The sequence below is a fragment of the Gordionus sp. m RMFG-2023 genome, chromosome 3, assembly GCF_954871325.1.
Source record: "Gordionus sp. m RMFG-2023 chromosome 3, tfGorSpeb1-WG-v2, whole genome shotgun sequence".
NCBI lineage: Eukaryota > Metazoa > Nematomorpha > Gordioida > Chordodea > Parachordodidae > Gordionus > Gordionus sp. m RMFG-2023.
In genome coordinates this window covers 42,492,407-42,508,756 of record NC_088777.1, presented here as the reverse complement: position 1 = coordinate 42,508,756, position 16,350 = coordinate 42,492,407, and the positions used below count along the sequence as shown (strand labels likewise).

At 28.3% G+C, this 16,350-nt stretch overlaps 1 protein-coding gene across 2 annotated transcripts in view; it reads left to right on the top strand.

The window, feature by feature from the left end:
- The window catches only part of LOC135926523 (myosin-10-like), a 46,461-nt gene that overhangs the window by 21,788 nt on the left and 8,323 nt on the right, over positions 1 to 16,350 (top strand). For both annotated transcript variants that reach the window (XM_065462431.1, XM_065462430.1), the window contains 28 exons: positions 5 to 97; positions 1,060 to 1,123; positions 1,369 to 1,467; positions 1,833 to 1,973; positions 2,289 to 2,384; positions 2,478 to 2,596; positions 2,701 to 2,853; positions 3,906 to 4,095; positions 4,237 to 4,412; positions 4,624 to 4,750; positions 4,983 to 5,098; positions 5,356 to 5,472; positions 5,624 to 5,745; positions 5,932 to 6,162; positions 6,409 to 6,517; positions 6,670 to 6,938; positions 7,121 to 7,319; positions 8,068 to 8,213; positions 8,408 to 8,566; positions 9,140 to 9,284; positions 9,424 to 9,636; positions 10,849 to 11,121; positions 12,526 to 12,717; positions 13,570 to 13,737; positions 14,357 to 14,524; positions 14,729 to 14,854; positions 15,552 to 15,764; positions 16,139 to 16,300. In XM_065462431.1, coding sequence (XP_065318503.1) covers positions 5 to 97; positions 1,060 to 1,123; positions 1,369 to 1,467; positions 1,833 to 1,973; positions 2,289 to 2,384; positions 2,478 to 2,596; positions 2,701 to 2,853; positions 3,906 to 4,095; positions 4,237 to 4,412; positions 4,624 to 4,750; positions 4,983 to 5,098; positions 5,356 to 5,472; positions 5,624 to 5,745; positions 5,932 to 6,162; positions 6,409 to 6,517; positions 6,670 to 6,938; positions 7,121 to 7,319; positions 8,068 to 8,213; positions 8,408 to 8,566; positions 9,140 to 9,284; positions 9,424 to 9,636; positions 10,849 to 11,121; positions 12,526 to 12,717; positions 13,570 to 13,737; positions 14,357 to 14,524; positions 14,729 to 14,854; positions 15,552 to 15,764; positions 16,139 to 16,300 — 4,386 coding nt within the window. The remainder of the gene's footprint in view (positions 1 to 4; positions 98 to 1,059; positions 1,124 to 1,368; positions 1,468 to 1,832; positions 1,974 to 2,288; positions 2,385 to 2,477; positions 2,597 to 2,700; positions 2,854 to 3,905; positions 4,096 to 4,236; positions 4,413 to 4,623; positions 4,751 to 4,982; positions 5,099 to 5,355; positions 5,473 to 5,623; positions 5,746 to 5,931; positions 6,163 to 6,408; positions 6,518 to 6,669; positions 6,939 to 7,120; positions 7,320 to 8,067; positions 8,214 to 8,407; positions 8,567 to 9,139; positions 9,285 to 9,423; positions 9,637 to 10,848; positions 11,122 to 12,525; positions 12,718 to 13,569; positions 13,738 to 14,356; positions 14,525 to 14,728; positions 14,855 to 15,551; positions 15,765 to 16,138; positions 16,301 to 16,350) is intronic.

Genomic DNA, 16,350 nt, shown 5'->3' with positions numbered 1-16,350 from the left:
TAAGGGAGAACTCGAAAAACAATTGCTCAAAGCCAATCCCATACTTGAATCTTTCGGAAATGCAAAAACTATCAAAAACGACAATAGTTCCCGCTTCGTAATGATTTTCTTTTTCATATTTTTTACTCTCATTTTATTGCCATTATATATATATACATAAATATTTAAAATTTATGTATATTATATATTTTTTTAAGAGGCCTTCAAACCCCGGTCTAATATAAATCGCGGGTACGGGCTAGTTTTTTTTACAAATCTCGAAAGAGGTTTATTGACAGAACTTTATAGAAATAAAGGAGCGCATAGAGAAGTACATTTAAACTGACCTTTATAATTAAGTGGTTATTTGTAATTCTTACTTAATGAAAGAAAGAAAGAAAATTTATATACTCAAAAAAACATTTTAAGCTATATCGTTGGAACCATATTTTAAAAATTCAATATGAAATTTATCTTGCTTAGATGGATGAGTTACGATCATTTTCCTTTTTTTTAAAATTTCATGTCATAATCTCAATCTCGCCTAGATCAAAGCGAAAAAATAATTTATGCTCTTTTTATTTGGAGGTTATAATATATATAAATTACCTTTGTGTCATGTCAAAAAATTAATTTAATTTTTACAACTCTTTAGATAATTGTTATTTTTTTAAAAAATGTAATTTTTTTAGAGTTAAAATCAGGAGCCCAAACCTTAAAGAGGTTAAGTTCAAGTAATAATTTAAGGTTTCGGTTTAGAAATTTATTGAATCCTAGAACCCTGGTTGATATAGTAATAATATGAGGTGATATTTACTATTATAACGTAGACCAGACCGACTTGAATATTTAGATGTTCGAATCGTTTTAAACGAATAATCTATCTATTATTCGTCAGAATATTTAAAATTTTATAACTCAATCTGAAACCGAAAAATTGAATGCTTGTTTGATAAAAAAAATCGAATTGAATGTTTGTTTTGAGGACTTTTAGCATATTATTGATAATGAGTGCGTTGATTTTTTTATAAACTTTTGTTGTAATATATATATTTTAATAAAAAACAAATACTAAAACAGGGCAAATTCATAAGGGTAAACTTTGATACCTCTGGTTACATTTCCGGCGCCAACATAGAAACATGTAAATATTATATTCAAAATAATATCTAACTCGCCTTACAACCGTTTTCGAAGTGATGAACGATTTTAAAACTTTAAGAGCGGAAAAGATCAAAACCTTTATATAATATGAAAAAGAAATTTAGTGAATTATTCGATTTCTGGATTTTTAAGATCACATTTTTTTATATTACAAGAACATTATTTATCATTAATTATTTATAAAATATATTATTTTAAACTATTTATAAAACGAATCGTTACTAGATTTACTAGAAAAGGCGCGCGTTAATAGACAGGCCAAAAATGAAAGATCCTTCCATATATTCTATCAAATCTTGCTTGGCGCCAACGAAAAATTAAAAAGTAGAACATCATTCGCTTATAATCTATTCATTTTTGTTAAAATCATTATTAAAGATATTCTTTAAAATTTAATAGTTGTCAATGATGTTAGCATCTTAAATGAATACCTAATCTCACGAATTAACTTAGTTTTTTCCATTTTCGATACCTAAAAAATAATGAGTTAAACGTTAATTCCCTTACTAATTTTTATAGATGAATTATATTTATTTGGATCCTTCATTTTACTAAAAAAAACTTACTATTATTTATTTATATTTATAGCCTTGAATTCTTGATAAAATTATAATCATCCGAATCTCAATGTCTGTCTAACCAATTTCTCTCATTTATTTATTACAAACTATTTTATAAATTTTTTATAGGTGAATTACTGCTCCAGAATATAAAAACTTACAGTTACATATCCAATGGTAACGTATTAATCCCTGGAATTGATGATAGCTCTGAATTTGAAAACACCATCGCCGCTATGAAGATTATGGGCATGGAGAATAATATCACTTGTATACATTTATGATTCAAAAACTTTATTTTATTAACTTAATTCAGAATTTTTCGGTATATCTGGTCATTGAGTTAGGTGTATCTCGGAGATTAAATCAAGTTATTTTTCAAAGTAAATAAAGTTAAAAAGGAGATCAAGCAATCTTAACCATAATTTTTTTTACCCTGATTGAAAAAAGGGAAGTGGAATTCCTTTAAACGAACAGCAATCCTTAATAAAATATCCATTGATAACATGACTATGTTCTATTGGGTGTTACTTATATTAATATAATTCTTTAAAAAAAATTTTTTTTATAAAAATGAATTAACAGCCATATTACGAATTATATCGGCCGTTCTTCAATTTGGAAACATGGAATTCCAAACTGAGAGAAAATCTGATCAAGCTACCTTACCGGATGACACAAGTTATATCTAATTAGAATATATTATATTTGTATATTTGATTAATATTGAACTTGTTGTAAAAAATATAATAACGTAACAAAACATAATTATAGCCGCTCAAAAAATAGCGTGCCTTTTAGGCTTGAACGTATCCGAGATGATAAAAGCCCTGCTAAAGCCGAAATTAAAAGTGGGGAGAGATTTGGTGACAAAGGCCCAAACTAAAGAACAGGTTTGTTTGTGTGTGATTTTATTTTATATTAATTTTTTATTCCTTTTTAAGTTTATGATAAATGTGATACCTTAAACTATTGATTAAAATATAAAAAAATTTAGGTCGAATTTTCGGTCGAAGCAATTGCTAAAGCAACATACGAAAGGTTGTTTCGATGGATAGTGAGTAGGATAAATAAATCGCTCGATAGAACAAAAAGGCAGGGGGCTTCCTTTATCGGTATTTTGGACATCGCCGGCTTCGAAATCTTCGAGGTAATTCCATATATACAAAAAACGATTTTTTTGATTAAATTACGATTTTTTTGATATTTAAAGTAAATTTATAATAAAATAAAAAATAATATAAAATAAATATACCCCATTGAAAATAATAAAGACTAAAAATCGTTCTTCATTAACTATGATTATTAAAATTTAATTAATATTTTTATATAAACTATAATTAAATTAATATTTATAAACTGCATATTCAGTGCAGAAATAAAATTTATTTTATAGCTTCTTATATTTAAGCAATATAAAAATGATTTATGTTAAAAAAGTCTCTTTTTATAAAAAAAATTAAATTCAACACTTATTATATATATAACGATAAAGCTATTCAAGCTTAATCAATACTCTTCCGTTAATGTATTTCCAATTCAAAACCCACTCTTTTTATTATATTTTTCTTGTACACAATTCAAATCGATAAATTTTTAATCTTTATTCACAACTTTATTTTAAAATTCTTATTATGCATAATTTTCAAGGGAAATAAAAAACTATATTTTTTGCCCATTATATATTCTAAAAAATTTGTAAAATAATATTATATTTATGAATAACTCTTAGCAATATTTTAAAACTGAATATAATAAATTAATTATTAATGCCGAATACTATAGATTTTTGCATGCTATAAAAAATGAATATAAAACAAATATATCAACATATTGATATTATTAATCGTAAATAGCTCTAAAAAAATGTGATAACGAGAAAAAAAGAAAACTTCGACTTTATATTTAATACCTTATTTTTGAGATCCTTCATAACAATTTTCAAAGGGCTTATTATGATAAAAATTTAGGAATAATATAACATAAAATATATAATAAAATTTGGAACTTATATGCAAAATTTAGTTAAACGTGGTATACGAATTCTTGGCGCAGTATGCTATATGGGGTAATAAGAAATCATTTAAAACAAAAAAGTTAATAATAAGAAAAAATTGACAAGAAATAAAATTGATTTAAATCACTTGATACTTATTCATATGATTTTTTATACATTATTTTATTGTCCACACACCTTGACAGAAAAATTCGTTTGAACAACTCTGCATAAATTACACGAACGAAAAATTGCAACAATTGTTTAACCACACCATGTTCATTCTCGAACAAGAGGAATATCAAAGGGAAGGCATCGAATGGAGGTTCATCGATTTTGGCCTCGACCTACAGCCCACTATAGATTTATTGGAGCGTAGACCCATGGGAATCTTGGGTATATTATTTTTTTATAGAAGTTAAGTTGTGGACATTACTTGATTTATTTAATTTATATCCTGGATCCAAACATACTAAACAAGAACTCATTTCTTCCCAAGATTTAATCTTTATTATGATTCCTTAACAAATCATACAGCTTTACTTGACGAAGAATGCTGGTTCCCTAAAGCTACAGACCAATCTCTCGTTGATAAATTAGTTAATGCCCACGGGACCGGAGCCGGAACAGGTCTCGCCCACCCAAAATTCGCTGGGCCAGACTTTCGAGACAACGCTAAAACTAGCTTTAGTGTTGTTCATTATGCTGGAAAGGTTATATATTTTTTAAATAGTAGAAAATTACTGTTTTTATATTAGCAAGGTTTATGCTACTTGGATCTTATTATTAAAATAAGTCTTATTTTTTATGTGCTGATACTAAATATTTCTATATTACGGATGCTATTTAAATGTGTATATAATTGTTTATAAGGTCAGATTCTTATATGGTAAAGAATCGTTAAATTTTTCTGTTATTTCACAGGTCGATTACTCCGCTGATCTATGGCTCATGAAAAACATGGACCCTCTTAACGAAAATTTAGTTTCGCTTCTCCACAATTCTCAAGATCCATTCGTGGCTCTCATTTGGAAAGATGCCGATATCGTCGGTAATAACAATCATATATAAATAAAAATATTACCAATACCGAGAGTTAATAGATTTGCCAGTTTATATGTATCAAAAATATACCTTTTTTAATATTAAAAATGCACATTCTGAAATCTAATTTTCTGATAATCATGATCAAGCAAAAATTGAGGTTCAATTAGACATTTTGCCTACCATAGTTTCTTTTAACGAATCTTAAATAGAGTTTTTATATTGAAACACTCATATAGGTATGTCCTCAGCTCCCGCCATTAATGGTTTTGGTGGTAATTCTAATTCACCTGCCGGAGGTAACAACGAAAATAGTTCGCCATTTTTCAATTTTGCCGCCAGAAATACTAGAAAAGTTAGCCCACATTATTTTAATATTGTGTGAGATAAATTTTTTATTACATTGTAACCTCTACCCTCTTGCTTATGTTTTTTTATCGACAATATTTCCTTAGCCGTAGAACTTAAGAAATTATCGTAATCCTGTTATTTACTAGCGGGTGAACACTTAATTTAACTAAAAAATATTATCCTTAAAAACTAGGAATTTTTATTAACGTATATCTTCTGCACAGAACTATTAAAAGTAATTTTTCATCACTTCTATAATAGGGTATGTTTAGAACTGTAGGACAGCTGTACAAGGATCAACTCAACAAACTTATGACCACACTTCATAATACAAACCCCAATTTCGTTCGATGTATATTACCGAATCATGAAAAAAAAGTGAGTTTTTTTTCTCCATCCACAAAAGTTATTTGGTTCTTTTAAAATCATTATTTTTTAATATAGAAATAAAATATAAAATTTTTATCTATTGTTTCTTTTCTATTAGAGAACATTTAAAATTTTCTAATCTTTATAAACAAATAATTAGCCCGGAAAAATAGAAGCTGGGCTTGTGCTAGACCAATTGAGGTGTAATGGTGTCTTGGAAGGTATACGCATATGTCGACAGGGTTTCCCTAATAGGATAGCATTCCAAGAATTTAGGCAAAGGTGAGTCATCTTTATTTAAATTTTTTTATGCAAATGTGCATAAGAACTAGCGGCGCTTATTTTGATATAGATAAGGAGCTAGTTAGTGAATGTTTAGTATCACGTGACTTTGTTTAAAAGAAAAATATAATTTTCAGTGTTTGTTGAAGATTTTTCAAAAAAATATTATATACATGTTTCTACTAGATATGAATTTCTGACACCGAACGCCATCCCCAAGGGATTTATGGACGGCAAAAAGGCTTGTGAGGAGATGTTAAAAAGCTTGGAACTCGATGAAAATCTGTTTAGAATAGGGCAAAGCAAAATTTTCTTTAGGGCCGGCGTATTAGCTCACTTAGAGGAGGAAAGAGATTTGAAGCTGACACGGATCATAGTGCAATTCCAAGCATTTTGTAGGGGAAATTTGGCTAGGAAGTAAAATATTCAAATTTGCATTATAAGTATAAAAAAACGTCTATTGATAAGTATTTTCTAAGAATTAAAGGCATCAGTAGAGGTGTACTCTTGTTTCAAAATGATAATATCTTGACATAATTATTTATGTTATACTTGAATTGATATTTTTATTTGCATGTGTAAGGTAATTTGTATTTATAATATCAAATTAAGTAGATATGGTAAATTTATACAATTGTGTAAATATAATAACACATTTTAAAGAATGTACAAGAGGAGGCTGGAACAAATGAACGCTATTCATATTTTGCAACGAAACATGGCTGCCTATCTGAAACTCAGAAATTGGGCCTGGTGGAGACTATTCACTAAAGTTTTTTTTTTCAATTATGATTCTGAAAATTCGTTTTTATTTATTAAGCATTGCCATATTTTTTATTAACTCTTGCTCTGTTATTAAGACCCATAGCTTAACATGCAACATATAATGGCTTGGTTTCATTTTTCCCCTTAATATATTTATAGGTTAAACCCTTGCTCCAAGTAACAGGTCAGGAAGAAAAATTGGTGGCCAAGGAGGAAGAAACCAAGATTTTGGCCGAAAAGTGTGAAAAACAAACCCTCTACGTGAAAGAACTCGAAAGCAAATACCAGGGCTTGTCGGAAGAGAACAACATACTCAACGAGCAATTGCTGGCCGAGATAGAATTGTGCGCTGAAGCGGAGGAAATGCGGGCTAGACTCGTTAAAAAAAAGGAGGAGTTAGAGGAAAATCTCAACGATTTGGAGGCCAGGTTACTATTTTATTTTGAAAATTCCCTATTGTATTCGTTTTTTAGGGTCCTTCCATTTTTTTTATTCTAGATTACGATTATAATGTTATTGCTTTTGGATAAATATAAGAATAACTGAGCCAATAAGCTTTGTATTTAATTATAAACAGGGTTCATATTAAAAATCTTTTCATATTTTAAAGGGTCGAAGAGGAGGAGAGTAAAACGGAAAGTTTCCTGAAAGAGAAGAAAAGGCTAGCTCACGTGCTCGAAGAAACCCGACAAATGCTAGTCAATGAAACCGAGACGAGAGCTAAAATGGCCCTTGAAAAATCGGGAATGGAAGTTCGGCTCAAAAGAGTCGAGGAAACTTTAATCGGGGCCCAGGACGTCAATGAAAAAGTTTAAAAAAATAATGCTTGTGAGATGAATAAGTTAGCTGGCACTAGGGACCCGGAGTGAAGTAATGAACCGTTAAACCATTATAAACCTTTTTAAATATCAGAACCGTAATCGAACCGATATAATTATTTTTTGAAAAAGTAAAAAGTAAAAAGAACCTTTGTAAAAAAAGGTTAAACCGGTTCAGTTTTTATATTTTAGGGATCAAAAAATTTTTAATATCCAGAATTATATAAAATTGCTCTTATAATACAGGCAGTTCCCGCAACACAAGTTTCTGTAGAAAGGGCCTTTTCGGAGCTAATATTTGTGTTATCGTCACAACAAGAATCCATTTATATTAGAAAATATATTACTTATAATATATTTAAAAATGAGTTATTTTGAATCTTATATATTTTTTTTATATATAATTCATAGATGCTTATAATAAAAATAAATTAGACGATGGTGTTGCTTCAATAAAAAAAAATTTCTAACCGTAATGAACCATTATGAGCTGAACCGAACCGAACCTTTGTAAATTTTTTCTTAAGAACCGTAAACAAAACGTAACCATTATAATTTTTTACATACTGAACCGTAACCAAACTGAATTGGCACCCTCAGCAATTGCTTATTAAAATAGGGTCAGCATTGACTTAGGGGGGGGGGTTTAGAGGTCCCTGGTTGGCAGGAATGATGGAAAAATTTAAATATGAACAATTTTAGTTTTTTTAAAATTATTATTTAATTTTGTATCAAATAGTTGGTAAAAGATCGCAAAAATATGGAGGAACGCTTGGAGGAAATGTCCCAACAACTTACTAAGGAAGAGGAAAAAGGCAAGCACTTATCTAAACAGAAAAACAAGATGGATAATCTGGTTCTCGAACTTCAGGATCAATTAAATAGGTTGGATTTTTTTTATCATTTCTTATGTTGAATATGCAATAAAAAATTTGCATTTTCGGGGGGATAATTCTGTCAGTCACTCTCATAAACTAGAGGGATTTATAGAGGATAGTTTGGAACTTGGGATTAAACTCGAATATTGTTCAGGTGGTTTCAACATTTATAAACGAAACAAAAATTAAATTACTTAACAGAGAAACAGCCTTCAAACAAGAACTCGAAAAGTACAAATGCAAACTCGAAACAGATTTGAACGATTTTAAAGAGCAGCTTAACGAGAAAGTAATCAAGGTGGAAACTCTACAGACCCACCTCCTTCACAAAGAACAAGAATTGACCAAATCCCTCTCTAAGTTTTTTTTGAATATATACTTTTTCCCACTTATTTTACAATTTTTATTAATTATATAAACTATTTGTGAGCTTTGGCTTGAAAAATAATAATAATTTTGAATTAGATTATGATATATAACATATCAAATTATACTTGTTTTTTTTGTGCAAAGTCTAATTAAATATTTTAATATAATATTTTTGCTTTTATTTATTTAAATTAACAATATAGTATTTTAAATGTATTTTTTTAAACAATCTTTAATTTTTAATATATTCTCTTTAGGTATATTTTACTAGAATATTTTGAATATAATATAGTTTGTCTTAAAAGATTTTTTTGAGAATGCTCAAACATGATTCTTGGTCAAATTTTACCTAAAATTTCAATTTTTTTTATATATAATCATTTAAATATTTTGATATTTTTAAAAAAAAATCTTAATATGTTGAATTTGTCAAAGGAAAAAAAAATAAACGAAATATAATTTATGATTTTAAAAGATATTTTTTGCAAAAAATATCTTTCAAAAATTAGAGTTATATAATCGATATTATTAATCGACGCCGAATATAATTTTTTTTAATTAAAGAGGGGACGAGGACAAAGCCATAATAATGTCGCTTCAAAAAACGATACGCGAACTTGAAAGCGTAATAGCGGATCTCAACGAGGACATAGAGTCCGAAAAAAAGGCCCGGATTAGAGCTGAGACCCAAAAAAGAGATTTGGAAGATGTAAAAAAAATAAAATTATTTAAGTTTTTCTTATATTTTGGAACCTAAAAAAGAAAATATTATTAATTAAAATCCACCTTTTGGGGGTGGGGAGGGGGCAACGATTTTTTAAAAAAATATCTTTATTATAAAATACAAGCAATTCGAGTCACTCAAAAGTGAACTAGAGGACACTCTCGATACGAACGCGACGCAACAAGAAGTAAGGAACAAACGGGAAGCAGAACTTTCCAACCTAAAAAAGGCCCTGGAAGAGGAATCAACTAAAAGGGAAATTCAAATTGCCGATCTTAAAGCCAAATACACTACGGCTTTAGAGAAGCTAAATGACCAAATCGAGAATTTTAAAAAGGTAATTATTATTTGTGTAAATAAAAACTTTTAATTGATAAGGATGCGGGAGACTTAAAAGATTATAAATTCAACGCCCGAGTCACAGAGAAAAGCTAAGCTATATAAAGGAATAAGGCGCAACGATATCACCTTTTATTTCAGTCGATGGCTATAAGAATTTCTATTTCAGTCATTATGATACTCGCTATTTATTTTCTAAAGTTAGCTTAGTGAATGCAACGGTCCCGTCCTGTCCGATCCCTTTTTTCTAAAATGAGACCTGACCGATGGACCGTTAAGTCAAATGAGACCGGACTGTAGGACCATCAATTCCCGGTCCGGTCCCATCTAAATTTTTTTATTATGAAACTACAAAAGTATTATTTTGCATTAAATTTATTAAAAATGAAAAGTGTTAAATTACCAATATTTTAATTATAACATCAAATCATTTTTATTATATTGTACAATACAAATGCCTAATATTCCATTAGAATATTAAAATACATATTTATTGAACATAATTTAAATCAATTTGATTTACATATTTAATTAGTTTTTTTGATATATATATAATGCGATAGATATTTGGTTATAATATAAATTATATATAAATAAATATTTTAACTATCTTCTAAAATATCCATGATTCAAGTGTCATTATGAACCATCTCTGGATTCATTCTATTTCGTTTTTTTGTTATTTTATCATTTGTACATGCACATTAACTAAAAGCAATCATAGTATAGTAAACTTTAACTTCTTTAATCGGTCTTCGGTCGGACCGGGCGAGACCATCGGACCGTGTTGTCAGACCGGATCGTCCCGTAGGACCCAAGAGTTTGAGAAGACCGACTAGGACCGGACCGTCGGTCCGATTGACCCATTGCAAACACTATGTTAATTTAACACCACACACTTTCTTATCCAATTTTAAAATTTGTAAATAATAGGGATATCGTTAGTAAAGGAGCATCTCTGGAATAAGGATTTTTTTAAAAAAAAAAGATTTTCATTCTCTTAATATCAGCGCTTAAACACCAATAATTTATTTTAGATAGCGAAAATTATAAGATTTTGTTGAGGACTCGTCTGGATGTTATATAATTTTTTTCTTATCATCTCGAGTAGTGTAAGCTGATTTAGATTAAGGAAATTGAAAGCGAAAATCGCTGGTTTGTTTTCTGAACTTTTAGATTATACATTATTTACAAACTAACCAAATTTCAGAATAAGAATGCCCAGGAAAGACTAAAAACAAACCTGGAAGCTGAAAACATAGATCTGGTTAACGAAACCAAGTCCCTTTTATCGGCCCGAAACGAAGCTGAAAAGCGTCGCAAAATCGCTGAGCTCGGCTATTCTGAAGTGATGCGTCAAGTCACCGACCAAGCCGCTGTAATTACTGAATTACGCGAGCAAATCGTCCGGCTACAAACTGAGATTGACTCCGCCAATCATAATTTGGAAGGGGAATGCTTAAAATCCAATCAATCGGCTAAGGTTTTTTATCAATCAATCACATTGATTTTAAATTTTGACCAAGAATTATTAAATTGTGTTTACTTAATTAACCAGTTGGATTTATAAATTCATGACTGAAAATGACGTTTTATTAATTTATTTTTCCCTAAGTCGAGATATTTTATTTAGGGATGATAAAAACTTGTTTATTTTTTGTACATTTTTTGAAAACAAGTTTTACATCTTTAATTTTATTATAGTTTTTTTTTACAATTTTAATAGCATTTATCTAAGGGTAAGGCCGAAGGCATAAACTCCCCTCCCCTTCCCCCTCCTAAATCCTAGGACAATCTTTAATTAATCTAAATTTGTCTATATTTATTATTAAATGGCTAAATAACTAATTAAAGGGTTTTTTAAATCATAGTTTACTAGTGCTATAAACATTTCTAAAAAATCTACGTTCACGTTTGTTCAAAACTTTATGAATAAAATTTTTAAAAAAATTCCATTTAATATAAATAAAAATCATATATAACATAATATATTAGCCATGTTTAAATTTAATAGTTTTAAAAAAGATTTCTTTCTAATTATAAATATCTATAAACTTTTATATATCATATAAAATTTAATTATTTATAAAATATATAAATTTATTATACTTTAAATTGTGTTTAACTATTAAAGTATAAAACCCTTGTTAAAAACTTAAAACTAATAGCGAAATTTCAAAACATTAAAAATAAATAAATTTTAAAATATATTAACTATTTTATATCTTTAAATGATTTTTGCTTATAATCATAATAATTTAATAAGCCTATTAAAAACAATAATCTAGAATAAATTATTACCAGGATATTTATAGTTAGTTTTATTTTATAAAAAAATAAATATTACAATCAAGTATCTCTTTAAATTAGAACTAAACGGATATTATACTTTTTGGGCACATTTTATATTTGGTAAGGATAGAATTAATTTATTTATAAAATGTTTATTATATTTTGGTCATGATATAATTCATTTGATTCTGAATTTTCAGAATCAGATTATGAAATGACAACATCCATGCTTACGTAATCTATAAAATATAAATAGTAATATTCAATTTAATAAATTAGGGACAGAAATAGTGGGTGGTTAAAAAAAATCAAATGTCATAAAGGAAACAGTTTGATAAAAAATAATCCTATTTTAAAAAATTTGGATTAATATTAAATTAATACATTTATTTTCAAATGAATAGAAATAAGATTTTCTATAATTGAAATAACGTAAAAAACGAACACGTTCGTCAAAGAAGGAATGCGTTCACGTTCAAAGTCCGTCAAAAATAAAAGGAGATCATTTTTTCCCAAAAAAATGAACTGCTTTTCAAAATTATATATAGATGTGTGAAAAAATTTTTTGTGTGTATGTTTACTTAATTTAACTAAGATTATAGCAGGACTGGAACAGTCAGTTGGCGAAATTCAGGAGAACCTATTTGAAGAAACTCGGTGCAAATTATCGGCTCTGGCAAAAGTTAGGGATATCGAAAGCGACTTAGAAAGGGAGCGAGAAAAAATTCCCAGGTTAACTAAAGAAATTCATACCACGACAAATCAATGTATGGCATTGACTAGCACGGTAAGTCATATTAAATTATCAAAGATCCATTTTTTTCGAATATTATTTGTTCGCTCTATTTCTTTCATGTTTATGATCATTGGTTGATAATTTTCAATTTATATTAAAGGGAGGTATTTTTATTAGAGTAATTGGCTTAATGGATATTTTTATTACTAAATGACAATGTATGAATGATTAATATTTGGCGAAAAGTTGTATAATAACCTGCACATTCGTCCATAATATTTAATAATATATTTCCCTATAATGATATTCCCATTCAACGAGATTAATAAGGTCCTACTTTTTGCATCAATTCAATGTTTAGGCATTTATATTATTTAATCACATTTTTGGATTCATTCGTTTCTCAGTTGCCTCCTAAAAGTCGTGTCTAATTTTAAAACTATGAGTGCCATTCTCGTTGAGGCATGTTATAATATATAGACAGAATTATGAAATAAAACTGTCTTTTTGAATCTATCATTTTTGCTTTCCTTATACATTGGCTTAAAAAATGATGCATAAAATATATTATTCGTAGTCGATTCAATAAATAATCATTCTTATATTATCGACAAGATGAGACATATCCACAGATATTTTTTTTATTTTTTCTTTTGTTCAAGACAAATTCAAATATTAAATAAATTTTTTTAAATATAAAAAAAATTTAGAAAATTTATTTGATATTATATTGAATTATTTTGAGATTTATATAAGTATTAAATAAGACGGTATATATATATATATTTAAAATTATAATAGTTATACTTATTATTAAAAAAATTTATTTTAAAAAACCGGGAATAATATTTGATAAGAATTATTTATATTTATAAATACTCTAAAATAAATTATTTCATAAAGAATTCTGACCTCAAGGCCAAGCTAAGCGAAGTATCTAAGGAGCTCGAAGCCCAAGAAGAGACTAAGAAGAACTGGTCGAAAGATATGGAAGACGCCATTACTCAAATCAACGCCCTGACATTAGCTAACGATAAACTCGACAAGACTAAGAAGAAATTGCAAACTGAAGTAAATTTTGTCAAATTTTTATTCAAAAAACATACCTTTCAACGCTAACTTTAAAACCAAACTAGCTATCGGAATATTTTACATTCGGAACTGTTGGAACTTTCCCGGATAAACAGTTCCAATTCTGCTGTTTTTTTCAAGCTCTGTTCCCGGAACGTGTCCGAAACGAAACGTTCAATTCCATGTTCCTGATTATAATAGACTATTAAAAATGATTAGGTGTATACTTTGAATTAATTTAATGCCTTACGGATTTTATACTTCTCTTCCTTTTTTTTTACAGAATATTGATTTTAAAAAATATATACTGGGATTTAAAGTCTAATAATCCGATATAAACGAAATATCCCGGACAAAAATAACCCAGCTTAAACAAATTTTTTGATTTCCATAGAAAAGGGGTTAAAAATTATTACCTTATCATACTTTGGGTAATTTATGTCCCGGAGTTTTTAGAATTCATTCTGATCAGATGAAACACAGGAGGCCAAAAAAGAATTAACGTTTTCGAACTGAATATTTTAACAAATTTAGATAATGGGATACCCTGATTTTTTAAAAATAAATGATTCCTTTCTCACAGTCCTATTCAATATTATTACTTGTATCAAAAATAAAGCTCGAAGACTGCATCCTATATCTAGAAAAAGAAAAATCCAAGGTTTCTGACCACGAAAAAAAACAAAAGAAATTTGATTCTTTACTCTCGGAACAAAAGAGTGCGGTGCTAACAATTTTAGAAGAAAAGGAAGCCTGTGAAAGGGAGTGCAGAGATAGGGAAACTAAGGTTACTCATTTATACCGATGTATTAATTGGGACGGTAAACCAACACTGTATACAAGTTTTTTAAGTCTCGTAGTGTCATTTTTTGGAGACAGTATTTTCTTGTCATTTACTTAGTATCGGAAAAGGACACTAGGGGGGTTTAAAAAAAAGAGTTTAACCTTAAATATATAATAATATAATCTCAAGCATTTTATTTTTCAATAGGTGTTGTCGATTCAAAGAGAATTGAGCGAATGCTTGGAAAAACTCGCTGCCAGCGAAAAGGTAAAGAAACAACAAGCTCTCGAGCTCGATGAATTAGTTTCTAATAAAGACGACGCTGGAAAAAATGTATATAATTCTTTTCTTATTTAATTATTGTCAGGAAATATATATATTTATAAAGAGAAAATAATGAAGTCTAAAAGAAGATTAAAGTGTCAATTAAAAATGCACAAACTGTTTTTTGTTTTAAGTGTTTTACAGTTACTTTGAAAGGTCATTACATTTTAGATAAGGCTTAGATACAAATGTAAATAGCCTCTTGTAAATATGAATTGATAATAACACATAATATCAATTAAATAAATCCATATTCTTACAAACTCTGCTTTTATTTAAGAACATTTTAATTTAAGTGGCTAGATACCCATTTAACGCTAATATAAGTCTATTTTTTTTATAAAATAGGTGAATATTTTTTTAATAAAATAGGTAAATATAAATAAAAATCAAATACTCTTTCTTTTTTCAAACAAATTTTAAATGCCAAGTGAACAGTATTTATCTAAAATTGTGTTAGTTACTAACACACTCCCCTAAAAAAGAATTTAATAATTAACAATGTTTCTCTAAGATTAACTTTTAAAATTTTGATCTTCTGAGAAACATTATAAATGGGTTATACTGGAGTTACCTAAATATGCTATAATAAATTTATTTGGAAAAATTAAAGATAACTAGAAATTGTCAAGGATATACTGTATATCAATATTGTTCATTCATTATTTCTTCGCAACCCTGAAAATTTTTTTAAACATCATTTTAGTACCATGAACTAGAAAAGAACAAGCGTTCGCTAGAAAACGATGTAATTGACCTGAAATCAAGACTCGAAGAATTGGAAGACGAACTCCAAATAAGCGAAGATGCCCGACTTAGGCTGGAGGTCAATATTCTAGCCGTGCAGAAAAATTTCGAAAAGGAAAGAAGCCACAAGGAGGAAGAATATGAAGAAAGAATTAGGTTCTTGAATAAAAAGGTTTGCAAACATTTTTCATATCTTAATTTTTGGAACCATATTTTAAATTATGTGAGTGAGTTTTTATATATCGAGATTCATAAATCTTCACTTGACTCAGTAGCCCTGTTGGGAGAGGAGGGGGGTGTACAGGGTACTTAACAAGCCCTCTTAAAACTTAGGAGACTCTTAAAATATTTTGTCAGATTTTTGATAGAATTACCTTTTTTGTAAATGTTTAAAATGTGAGACCCCTCAAATTTATAAGGAAGCCATGCCACTAACTTTCTAATTTCAATGGTGTATTTTTTTAAAAAAAGAAGATCTTTCAAATATTAATCGAAGTGTAGTTAGAATTCTCTAACATTCAATTTATCGAAAAAATTATTTTAAAGCTAAAAGGCGTTGAAACCGAATTAGACGAAGAACGTAAACAAAAGCCAAATTATTTGAGCATCAAGAAAAAGTTGGAGACCGAAAAAAAAGAATTGCAGAATCAACTCGAATGTGCCATAAGGGCAAAAGACGAAACCATCAAACTAAGCAAAAAATTACAGGTTTTGAAAAACAAGATTATCAAGAGAAATTATAAAATAAAATTTACTTT